Raw genomic sequence first — 12,416 nt, 5'->3', positions numbered from 1 at the left:
GATCTAGTCACCACTTACACATGATACTCACCCATGTGTGACTGAAAAAAGTAACTGTCCTTTACAAATTCTCTGTTGGCCGTAACAGTAAGGAATAAACACAGCCTCAGCTTGGCTACCTGAAACTAAATGTACAAGAGCTGAAGTGGATAGTCTAGGCTTATTGTTCAACATCTCTCTCGCCACAGAGCTCTTCCTATGCTTCCAATCTGCATCAGCCAGCTATTTTCAGTTTATTTTTCTTTCCTCCTTCCACATCTACAATATCAACTGCTCATCAATATCACATACCTTACATCTTTCATGGCAAAAATATTGTTTCTTTAAAATTCTCTTTTTTTTTTCTACTACTGCCCTTATTTGTTACGAAGCCCCAGTTTTTCTTGCCTGTCATAGGGCATGCAATCAGATACAAACCACATTTTGCAGCTGGCAATGTCTCACCTACCACAGAAACCTAATGGTTCAAAATTTCATTCTTTCAGCAAATATATTACAGAGTTCACTCCAATCTACTGCAAAGTTCCTTCTCCACCACATCTTCTGTCTCGTTGCAAAATCTGATCACTGTCTAGGAGGCATCCCCTTTACTCACACTGTGGTAGTTTTTCTTTATGTCCCTCCATGGAGCTGTGCAAAGAACAGCTTTAAAAAGATGCCAAGATGAAATGCAGCTGGATCACCAGAGCAGCTATTCTGCCTCCATGATGTCTACTCCTGCTCTAATAAAATACAGGTTGGCTCCTTTGCTGAGCACACACACAGTACACCTCGCTAGGGCACTGCATGTGTTTGTCTGCATTTTTATGTCTTCTACTTACTGCAAACATTCCTAGGCATAGATCAGAAAATATTTTGCTAAAAGGAGCCCCAACATGGAACTTCTGCTCTGCTCCTCTATGCCCTGTGAGCCAGCAGGGCAGTGAGATACAAACTCACTATTGCATGTGTCGGATGTAAATTGCAGCCAATACTCTCCTCCCAGGAGTACATGCTGCTAAGGCACACAGCAGGGGAGTGGTACCAGTGGTTCCCAAACAAAAACCCAGCTGATACATTCAGCATCTGATTCATCAGCTTCAATACTCTGTGATGGAGAAAACCATCCTTCTCAAACCAAAATTCACAGTGCAAACACTCTTTCTTCAGGGAAAATGATCATTAAAATATATGGTGTATTAAAGTAAGTGGGAGGTGATTCAGATCCATGTGCATCCTCAGGGAAACCTAAAAAAATCAATGTTATTTTTCCCGTTCTTGCTGCAAACACACACAAAGTATTCAATCAAACTGGAATGAAAAAACGATTTTAACGATTTAGCTTTGATTAAAAAAGGTCAGTGTTAATACATGGAAATACACTGTAAAAACTATGGGCTATTTTTAAACTTACCTGAAGCTTATCTAACATTTCTGTTGCTTCCTGCACATGCACTGCACATGCCCACACAGACATACACAAAATGTCAGTACGCTTTGACAGAAAATTAAGAGAAGGTGAGTGCGAAGGTCTTGACTAAGGAAGTGTTAAGCTTTTAGCTAACTACTTGCAAACCCCCATCTACAGCACCAAGAAGACACCCACTACCATGCCGGGTTAGCAAGAGGCTAGTGAGGATCTACAGAGGCTTTGGACAGACCGCAGCCAGGGGTTAGTGTGAGTCCAGGCCCACTCCTGCACAGCAGGAGCAGGGGAGGCACGGAGAGAGCACTTACTGACGCTGCCACAGACCGCCATGCAGTACTCCTCCGAGTCAAAGTTGTTCCGGTTCCCACCGCAGCCACCGTAAAGGAAGGGTGCACACTTTCCTTCGGCCACGTCAAAGTACCAGCGGGAGATCATCGCGCGGCAGGGACCAGTCTTGGCTTGCTCAGAGCACACCTCTAGTCACAGGAGACCCGGAGGAACCACATTTAGCATGTGAATGGTATTGGTTTGGTTTCTTAATTAGGTACCTTTCAATGTCCACGCACGCAAGCGAGGAAGGAGATGCACCAAGGAGGTGTTCTGGGGAACAGCAAATCCTTCCCAAGAAAACCACCTTAGAGACAATTGTGAACTGACTCAGACTGGTGTTACTAGGTCACCTTAGATTGCCTATACTTTTATGTTTTTAGCTACTTCATCTGCATGCAGTGAGGGGTGTTGCCCTGAAACAAGCTCCAGAATGGTAGCAATGGTACAACTGTGAAGTTTCATCTGCTTCCAGGCCAGAGGGGTACAAACACTGCCTGTTCCTGGGGTCTGCCTATGGCCTCAGGCAGATTCATACCCAAGCAGCACACTCGGTGCTAGAAGGGTGTCACCTGTCTGGAAGGGGAACACCTGAAAGCACAAGAAGCCATATTTTCATTTGTTGTTTTCTAGCTACATAGTCCCTCCCTGCCCAGCCTGAGAAGTTTCCTACCTTATACAAAAGGAAAAACAAACCCCAAATATTTATGAGTTATAGAGGAAAATAAATTCTCTTCAGACACCTATTTATATCCAGTCATTGCTGAAAAAACTCCCTCTTGCAAGCTGCCTTCACAGGGTTTTTAATTCACAGTTCAAGTGCTCACATATATAAAATTGCTGCCATAGCTTTAACTCATCCACCATAGGAAATCTCATCCCCAGTAAATATATACTGGGTAAAAAATTAAAATGGCCTGTGTTGACTGTGAGCTGCCACAGCCTCTGCCTATATCCTACAACACAAGAAAACCTGAGGGAAGAACCAAACCACATAAATTAAAGGAAGATAAAGCAAATCCTGCCTGTAATTTGGAATTCAGCCAATTACACAAATAAACGTATAGCCCTTTACCAATAATGTTCCAAACAGACAAAACCATTTTAATCTTTCAACCTGCTGCATAAGTTGTTTCCAGTCTACATAACGTTCGACACCCGCACATCCCTCATTTGCTTTCATCCCATGCACTGCATCGGCAGACAAACCGGTACGTTCAGCTACAGGCTTCTAAATTCCCTGCATCTATTTGAGTTTTGTGGAAGGCAGACCCCTAAGGGTTGAAAGGTATGAAGAAATATCAGTGCATTAGCACTGAAAATCCCCTGCATGCTCACCACCTCTTAGATGTTGGCTACAAAGAATCATGCTTTTCAGAGTCTGTCCTGATACATCTTCACTGTCCCCAGGAGTACTGCTATTTATAAATGCATTTTATGTTCAATTGTCATGGGCAGTTAGTGTATACTTATAGTTCCTTGAACAAATAATAAAGGTGTAATTTGACACGTGTTTAACATATTCACATATCATATCCATAAATAATGTCAAGAATCAATTTCAGAGAGCATGCATTTGGTCTAAGAGAAACATAACCAAGTGTATGCAACCATCAAAAATGTGCTACAAACATAGCAATTCTGGACCAAGTAATTAGGGGGGAAGAACAGCAGAGGGTGAAGGTACTATTCTTTTTTCTTTAAGAAAAAACATAAGAAGAATATTTACTTGTAGATGACACTAATTACAATTAGTTGAATACTACCACATGATTAACTATACAGCAAACTTAGTATACAAGTGTTTCTTCCTATTTATTTTAAATCAAATCCATCCTTGCTGTCCTATTATACTGTCAAATCTTGACACAAAGCTAACTTTGCACAGCCTTGGAAGAGCTGCCACATGTCAATTAAAAATGAATAGTGACTCTTGACATTGAAGAGATGGGTATAAACAGGAGAATTTTTGCTGACAGGAAATGTCATCTTAAAAACCATAAAGGTCTCAACAACCTAGTCTTTCTCAGCTAATACTGAGCATCGGCTGAGTTCTACTCACACTGTAAGTGCCTTCTAGGTTTCCCCAGAATACCAGTTCTGCTATAAAGACTTGTTTATTTCATTCTAGACTGTTCAGTGTTATCAATATGTTAACAGTTCACAGATTTAATCTGAAATTTCCTATAGGTATCTCTCTCACAGAGCAGCACAGGTATTTTTTGTATGAGCAAAAGCAAAGTTAATTGTGTGTCAAGTAACAGATGCTAGTGATAACAAAGAGTTGTCTCTTTGGAAACTGCAGTAATTTATACACATGAAGATGCACTTGAACAAGTGTTTCTGGCAACAGGGTAAAAAGAGCAAGCCTGAAGCACTGCAGCCCAGTGCTGTGGCCAGGGACCTACCTCTACCTCCCACCAGGCTGGTGGTGACAGTGCAGGGCAGTGGAGGGACTTTCTTCCCCTCCAGCTGACACAGACAACCAATCATATGATACTGGTGAGACCTAAATGGTTATTATTTAATCACAGAGAGAAATGGTCTACTGCCATAAACAGTTTATGATCTAAATGAAGATTAAACAAAAGATGGGAAAAATGCTCTGGGTTACTGTTTCCTGATTGCTCTGTTTGATGGAATATTGCTGGCCCAGTCTAGGAAACTTCTTGCTGCTGTTATCCATTTCCCAGTGTCACCACCACCATCTGCCTGCTCTCTGTGGACAGCGCAGAGAGGCATTCCTTCACCCATGCTTTGGGGTGAAGGTACATTTTTAAACCAGATTCCATGCCTGGGACCAGGCCCCATTGTTCCTGTTGGTGGGCCAGGTGCTCCTCCCATGCCACTACATCGCCTCCACATCACCTGTCCTTACAGAAGAAAACTACAACATTAATCGTCACCTGTACCATGTCATCTGAGAAGATGGGCAAACAATGTGTAGAGATGGAAAATTCAACTTTTTTTTTTGGCTATTCAACCAAGTATCATTTCCTCTTCCACTGCCACCAAGTGTAGCAACTAATGCTTATGAAGGATGAGCTACAGTATTTTCACAGGTATTAGCAGCAGGCAGGCAGCATATATTGCTAAATGATTAATCAAAAAGTTAAAAGCTGTCATTGCTTCATACATTACTCTTGTTGCTGAAAACTGATTAAAATGTGAGTTACTTTTTGCCCCTGTGTAATTCAGTTTTACTTAGGGTATTTTGATACCACAAAAAATTTGCATGCAGTACAGCATTAAAGGTGAGAGTTCTGCTTTGTTTAAGGAACTTGTTCACTCTTCCCCCTTCAAAGGTGCATTTTTGCTTTTGGATCCCTGAAACTGGATGAAATTAAAGACAACAAGACTTTGCCATAACCCAAGTTCATAAGTAGTCTAAATTCTGTTTTCAGACCCAGTTTTAAAACCATCCTTCTTTAACAGTAAAATTTCCCTCATCTTCTCTGTGCCACAAACTGAAGATTACAGTTGTTGATACCTTCCTTCTCGGAAACCCCAGATATGGCATATTATTTCTGAGGTATCAGGAAAGTATAATTCAACTTTCCTCATTCCAAGCTTCTTGTACTTACACCAGCCTCTTGACACAAAAAGGAGTTGTCTCTAACCAAGCAGGTAGATCATTCCCTGAATGACAGTGCTGTTGCAAAGCTTTTTGATTTACTTTCAAATTAACAGCTAAAATGATAAACTGAAAATGAATGAGTTACACTAAACATTGGTACTGACTGTGTTATTTTTTCTTTGTAAAGCCCAGTCTTAAGCACTCCAGGAAACACAGTCTTAAAGTATGTGGCCATTGATTTACAGTGCCTATATACAAAGTACTTCCATAAAAACTCATTTACCAAAATGCTGTAAGTAGACTTAATTGGAATTTATGTGCAAACACTTTAGATACTTTTGATGATCAATTTTTACAAAGGCAGACATAAAATATGGTTCTGAGTGGCATTTTAGAGGTTTTCATTACCATACAAATTGTTTGGGTTGATTTTTTTTTTACTGTTCCTTGAAGAAAACCAATTTTAAATCAAAGTGAAATTATAATTGCTTTATTCCAAAATCTCAGCTCCATGCTCTTTTCCCCTCATGAGATTAACACTCTGTGAACATTAACATTTTCAATGGAGGAATCTTAAATAAAAGTTAAACTTCTAATGGGGGGAAAGAGGTGAGGGGGAGAATTAAAGCTACATTTACATACTTCTATCACTGTAAACATCAGGGTTGTTCAGTATATTCTTTAGGATTTGAATTTATTTACATGATGATGAGAACTAAGCTCATTTAAATGCTGGGACAAGTAGTCCCAAAACTTAAACCTTAAATTAAATTTGAAGAGATTTAAGGAAAAAAGGACAAACAGGAAGAGACAGACTACCAGGTCTCACCTGTCCTGGAAGTTGGGTCCTATGTTTAGTTTATACCTCTGAAAATCCTCTTTACCTTAACACTACAGTAGAAAGATACCATCATGCGGGCTTATAAATATTACAAGTTCTTTAATTTAGCCACAGTAATTATATATAATATTACCACCAGAGTAATTCTGGCTTCCGTGTCTTCAGGAACAGAGAGCTATAGTTTGGGGATATTAATACACATGTATCTGTATTAGTCTCCATTTTCTAACAAACTGAGGAAAATGAGACATCAGTAAATGCACTCCTTTAATTTTAGTTATACTGTTCATGTTCCAAAAAGGCACAATAATGTTTTCCTCAATGAATTAATCAAAAGGAAATATTTAAAGATAATTGCACTGAAACAAAGCTTCCTCATTTTGAATATATGGTTAGAAGAGGCAGCCAAATTTTAGTTTCAGTATTCAAAGACAAAAGCTAATTTCAGATGGGGTTTCTGGAATTAGGAGAAGACAGCTGTGAAGCTGGCATATACTGTAGGAATAAAGTTGGTGCACAAGCTACACAACTGCTAAAATACTTTCTACACAGAAAGTTAAAAAAGCAAAATGATGACTTTTAAATGCAACACTGAAGAACAGCTCTTCCAAAACTGTTAAATACCCTAAAATTGTAATTTCCATCCTGTGCAATTAAGATTCAGTTTCTTTGTCTGATGTTTATTCTTCAGCTACTGGAGGGGAATATTTGAAATACAAAAAAAAATAATTGTATACTTGGCTAGAATACAAAGCCTTGTAATTTTGAAGTGGAACAAATACATGAAAATACATTTTCTTATTTACTTGTGCACAACACAACTATATTTTAAACAAAATGTAGTTATCATTGATGGTCGGAACACCAACAAAAGCCCAGCTTGATTTTAAATATAGGCCAATAAAATGTCATGAATTTGTGTGTATTTTAGAAAAGGTATCATTCCTACATATCATGATTATGTTAACGTGGCAAGACAGTGAATATGACGATTGGCCCAAAAGTGCATTCCAGTCTTTTTTCCACAGCAAACCAATACGTTCAGTACACTAAAATGGAGTTTTCTCTAGGGATACAGATTCTTGGGGGATCTCTTCTGGCAGGATATATTTCAAATGAAAGCATTCTCCAAGCTTATGTAAAACAACACTATTACTGTGTTTAGTACTTCAGTACTCTGCCCTTGACCCAAAGTAGTAGTACTACATTGCTGTCCATCAACAAGATTAGTAGCTCATAAAAGGAAATTCTTCAAATTGCAATATATCTTGAAGTACTATATTATGGTGGAACAGGGGAGCTTTAATTTATAATGCCTAATTAAAAGCTATCAGTTATTTTAATGCAAATCCATTAGGTTAACTTTATCAGCTCTTGTCCATATGTTACAGTAGATTATCATTCTCAACGAAGATCTAATAAAACACAGTAGAGTTGTCATAGTGTGTACTGGCCATATAACAACCTACTGATGTCTTCATAATATGGAATACAATCACACATTATCACTTTCAACTACAGAGTACTGCATAGCCTTGAAGCAAATGAAGAACAAGAAGGAACTACTACTTTAAAAGAAAGATTATAACCTTTCAAAAAAGAAAGTGGGGCAAAGTTACAGAGGTGAAAAAAAGCCCAATTAATCTAGCATATGTTACTAATATTATCCCCAAATTTACAGTTAATAGGTCTAGTAATCAGGGTTAACCTGATTCTTTAGAATAGATGGTCGCTGCCACTAACGGATTTAAAGTCTTTTAGACCTAAAAGTCTTCAGCTAAAAAACTCCATGCAAGATCAATAAAGCTAAGAGCTACCATACAAACCTCAGGCTGCTTTTCTCTTGCTAGGAAACTAGCATATCGTCTGTTGCTTGCAACTCCAGATTGTAAACCGTTAAAATGTCACATCAAGCAGCACTGCTTAAATTTTTGCTTAACTGTTTAAAGAAACCCAGCCGAATTAGAGAAAGCAAAACCAACTGCTAAAAAACAACACTATATGCTATGTGAGGCAGGTTTGGCTCATGCTGCTGAATACCCCTACACCTGCTGACAGGTATGCAAAGAAGCTGCCAATTGTTTTCTGCCAGGCTGCTGCCCTGGCCCTGCTGCTCTCCTTTAAACGAGACCTGATTGACTGCTATGTTGACAGGAAGAACTAAGCTGAAATCACTTTTTCTTTGTTGTATGCCAGGAGAGACTGATTTTTCTTGTCACCTACTGTGCTGAAGGAGAGCAGAAACAACATCACAAACAATTGCAGATGACGGAAGAGCAGTGCTCCTGCTTGCTTTGGTCACATGCTAGAACCACCACCTGGAGCCTGGATGCTTCAGGAGCAGCTCTGCAACACCCGTGACACTGCAGCAGTGACAGCAGGCATCAAACCGCTCTCTTGCTTAAATCCTAGCCAGCAGAGAGTCACTTCCCTTGCTCCACATGGAGACAAAAGTCAAAAGCCACGGCTTTCCTGCAGGGCTTCATAAATGAGTCACAATTAGTGGCACAATTTCACAAATTCAGTGGTAACATCTCCCAGTGACTAAGGTGAAAACGTACATTTGACATTCATTCCATTGTCTGGATCCCTGGATCCACAATTGGCTGCATTTAACATCTGAAGCCCAGCAGGAGCATATCTGAAAGTTTAAACTCCATATGAACCAGAAAGTAAAGATGGTCTCCCACAAAAGGTAGAAAAGTGCATACTGGCAAATACTGTCCTATGGAAAGTATATTCACATTTTTGATAAACACTACAGTTCACAGAAATATGGTTGCTGAAGAAACTATCTTCCTGAAAATGACCTCTCTCATTCTCCAGGCAAGACTAACTTCCTTTTCACTGAAAATAAGTTTGCAAGTCGTTCTACTATTGCTATTTTAATCACAATTCATTAAAATATGCAAGGAAATAAAACTGCCTGACAAATTGATTCTTCAATAGCTCAAGTGTCTTTAAAGCATAACATTACATTTATGTTTTCCAATTATTTATGGTTGAGGGCAATCATTCCACCAATCTGGGGGAGAAAGCGCTCAGTACAGTTCACAATTAGATCCTAATTTATGTTTTGGTTTAGAACAGTTGTTCCTTGTTGATTTCACATATGAAAACCAACTCCTCTCAAAGTAGGCAAACCCACTGTCTGAGCTCTTTAATGCTAATGACAATGTTAGTTACAGCTTCATAAAGCATTATATAAAACTGGCTGTAAAGCATCTGTGAAGAGCATCCTAGGCTATATTTTATGAACTGCACTGACTAATGATGGGGAAAAGTAGCCTGAATGAAGCTCATGTCCACAAGAATGAAAGTCCAACACGTAAACCCATCTGAAGAGGCTTTCAAGGTGTCTCCATAGTATGGACCACTTCATAGTATGTGTATCACCTACAAGGTATCTCTGCCTCTTTCATCTGTGCTGATTGTGACAAACTTTTCTGTGTGCAACAGCAGGACAACAGCAGATGTTCACCACAGAAGTTCCTATGCTGGATCTGCTGGCTACATGAGGAGGACAGGACCCTGTAGGAAGCTGTCTCTGAAGTGCAGCAAGGGAAGCAAAAGCAAGGGCCAAGGCCCTATGTTATTTGGACACTTTTACATTTACAAATAAACAAACATTTTGTAATAGTGCAACTCTGTCAGACACTAATTACACACCCAGGGACAGTCTCTGCAATGCCACTCTCCAGGAAGGCTGGAGGTTAGAAAGCCCAAAGGTCTGTGACACAATTGCACCAAAAACTTGTGCTGGTAACAGGCTGCCCTCACCTCACTTGCAGCAACATGTATTCCACTCAGTCATGCAAGGTGGGAAATAACATGGGAAATTTTAGACTTGGGAAAAACAGGGCAATAGCATTTCACTATCAGCTTGCGGGTGTATATGTTTCTAAAGGATTTTTAAAGGGTGGCTTCAATACTAGCCTCATCTCTTTTGTATTTTACATTCCTATTATTACACACTACTTTCCTGAAGGCTAAACATCTTAACCTGTTTGAAATGTCAACCTCAGTAAAGAACATGTACTACCTAATTCGTCCTCATTTCCACTCATCCAAAATCCCATTAACGTCAAGTGTACTTCTTTTTTTTTCCTCCCCTCTCAATATGCAGTGAGAACAGGGCATTTTATCCCCAGGTGGTGAAAGCTCACATATGGAAATATATTTAATTGGTTTAAAGATTTAAACATAATCTCCTCCCGCCCCCTCCTCACTGAAATGGCTCTCCAACAACTGAGCAAAGCACTCAATACTGTTATATAAGGCAGAAACACAGAAGACTAGGTTATTGCACTTAGAAAGAAACAGTTGCAACTGATTTTAGCAAAGCATTAAGGCTTTTGATTAGCAAGCTTATCTGCACAGAGACTTGAACAGAAGAAACTAAAGGACATAATGCTGCTTTTTCCAAAGCACTCCTATGGCACCCTGCTGTCCCCAGCATGTGTGATGAATTGTAGCCATCAGTCCTCTGCTCCATACCTGTTCTGCCATATACTGGCACCAGGATTCAAGAGAAAAGGACACTGCCACACATAAAATGGGGGACCCTTCTGGCACTTCAGTCCCAAGCATCCCTAGAGGCAAGGGATGCAAAAGCAAAGGGAGAGGAAAGGAGCCAAGCCAGACGTTTTCTGCCTCCTTTCATGACTGCCCCAATCACTGTCATTTTTCCTCTCCCTTCTGCATATCCCAACTCCTTTCTTTTCAGCTGTAGCCTTTCATCTCATTTTCTGCCATTATCTCCAGCACTGATTGGTAGAAAAACTGGCATATATCTCACCAAGATTTATATCCTATCAAATTGTAGTTACTAAAATTGAAACATCGGGATAATTCATTCAAATATGTAACATAGAAGAAATGTGGCATTTAAAAATATTATGTTGCTGTATTGTCTATGGACTACAGTAAAATTCAAAATTTAAAACGCAGTTAACTACAAAATATAATAAAAACAATTTTAGAAATAAAGAGCTCTCCCTCACTTCACGTTTTCCTGTTTTTGGTAACACATTCCTATTTCCTCCTCCCCCACCCACTACAGCTCATTAGTCAGGTTCACATTTCTGCATAATTATTTCTAAATTCCTGTAAATTTACTGCATTACTAGTTCATAGAGAAATACTGGAAATAGGTATCGAATAAAAGAAATCACACGAAATGACTAACCACTGCTGTTCATGTAAGAGACCAAACCAGATAGTGCTACCTCCTGCTTTGAGCTGACACTCCCCATCCTTCTGCAACCCATGCACATGATAACCCACACACATACTTTCCCTGTGTTTGCTACATACGGCAGTCAAGTTTTATTTAACGTTATTCTTAAACAAAACCAACTCTTCTGCTTCCATGCACATCATACACAACAGCCACACTTCATAGACAGACACCTCTAAAGAATATCTGTAATGGGAAAGGGGAGGGGATTCAATGTGCAAATTACAGAAGACAAAGCATAATAACAATGCTACAACTTAGGATATTTTGCTGTTTGGAACATTTTTTGTCATAAAGGGCAAACATGCAAAGCAGCAGGATCAGTTTTCCAGTCCCAAGCAAAATGCCCACGAATTTACCTCTGACAACTTCTTCCACAGACTCTGTAGTTGTGGTGGTAGTAGTCGCAATACTGGTAGTTCTTTCAGTTGCCTCCTCGTACTCTTCCTCCGTCTCTTCTTCGATTTCATCACCATCATCATCGTCATCATCAGCATCCTCATCTTCCACAACAGTTAGCTCCTCATCTTCCTCTGCTCCTTGTTCTTCTGCTACCTTATCATCACTAAATGAAGAAAAAGATAACAATGTGTCAGTGACAAAATTATTTCAACATTTTATTCAGAAACTCTGCCAAGGACAAGAAGTTAGGTGTTTGTCCATCCTTCTCTTTAAATGAAAAAGAAAGAATCAGGGACTCTGGAATATCCCAACAAGTAAGAAATCACAGATGCTAAAAATCCCCCAAAAGTCATCATAAGCAATGCAGTGAGAAAATTAGGAAGACAGCAAACTTGAGCTCCTCCTTTTGCACAGGGATAGGAAAATAATCCCCATCAGCAACACTGTATTTTGACAGCTAAGTAACACTCCAGCTTCTTTCACATATTTTGAAAGATGCTCACATTAGCTCAAAATGCACTCAAGTTCAAATGCACAGAGAAACAAGAGCTCCTCAGGACTCTCAAACAGGAGCCATCTTACCCAGAAGCTCACTGTGGACTACTTTGTATCTCTTTCACGG

At 39.5% G+C, this 12,416-nt stretch overlaps 1 protein-coding gene across 3 annotated transcripts in view; it reads right to left on the bottom strand.

The window, feature by feature from the left end:
* The window catches only part of APP (amyloid beta precursor protein), a 210,389-nt gene that overhangs the window by 88,130 nt on the left and 109,843 nt on the right, over positions 1 to 12,416 (bottom strand). For 2 of the 3 annotated variants that reach the window (XM_034074572.1, XM_034074573.1), the window contains exons 6-7: positions 11,752 to 11,957; positions 1,717 to 1,884 (exon numbers count right to left, since the gene is read on the bottom strand). In XM_034074572.1, the coding sequence (XP_033930463.1) occupies positions 1,717 to 1,884; positions 11,752 to 11,957 (374 nt within the window). The remainder of the gene's footprint in view (positions 1 to 1,716; positions 1,885 to 11,751; positions 11,958 to 12,416) is intronic. The other variant, XM_034074574.1, reaches the window with a different exon arrangement.

Source organism: Melopsittacus undulatus, chromosome 2, assembly GCF_012275295.1.
Source record: "Melopsittacus undulatus isolate bMelUnd1 chromosome 2, bMelUnd1.mat.Z, whole genome shotgun sequence".
NCBI classification, from domain to species: Eukaryota; Metazoa; Chordata; class Aves; order Psittaciformes; family Psittaculidae; genus Melopsittacus; species Melopsittacus undulatus.
Note: the sequence above shows the minus strand (reverse complement) of the source record. Positions and strands in the feature narration are given on the sequence as shown.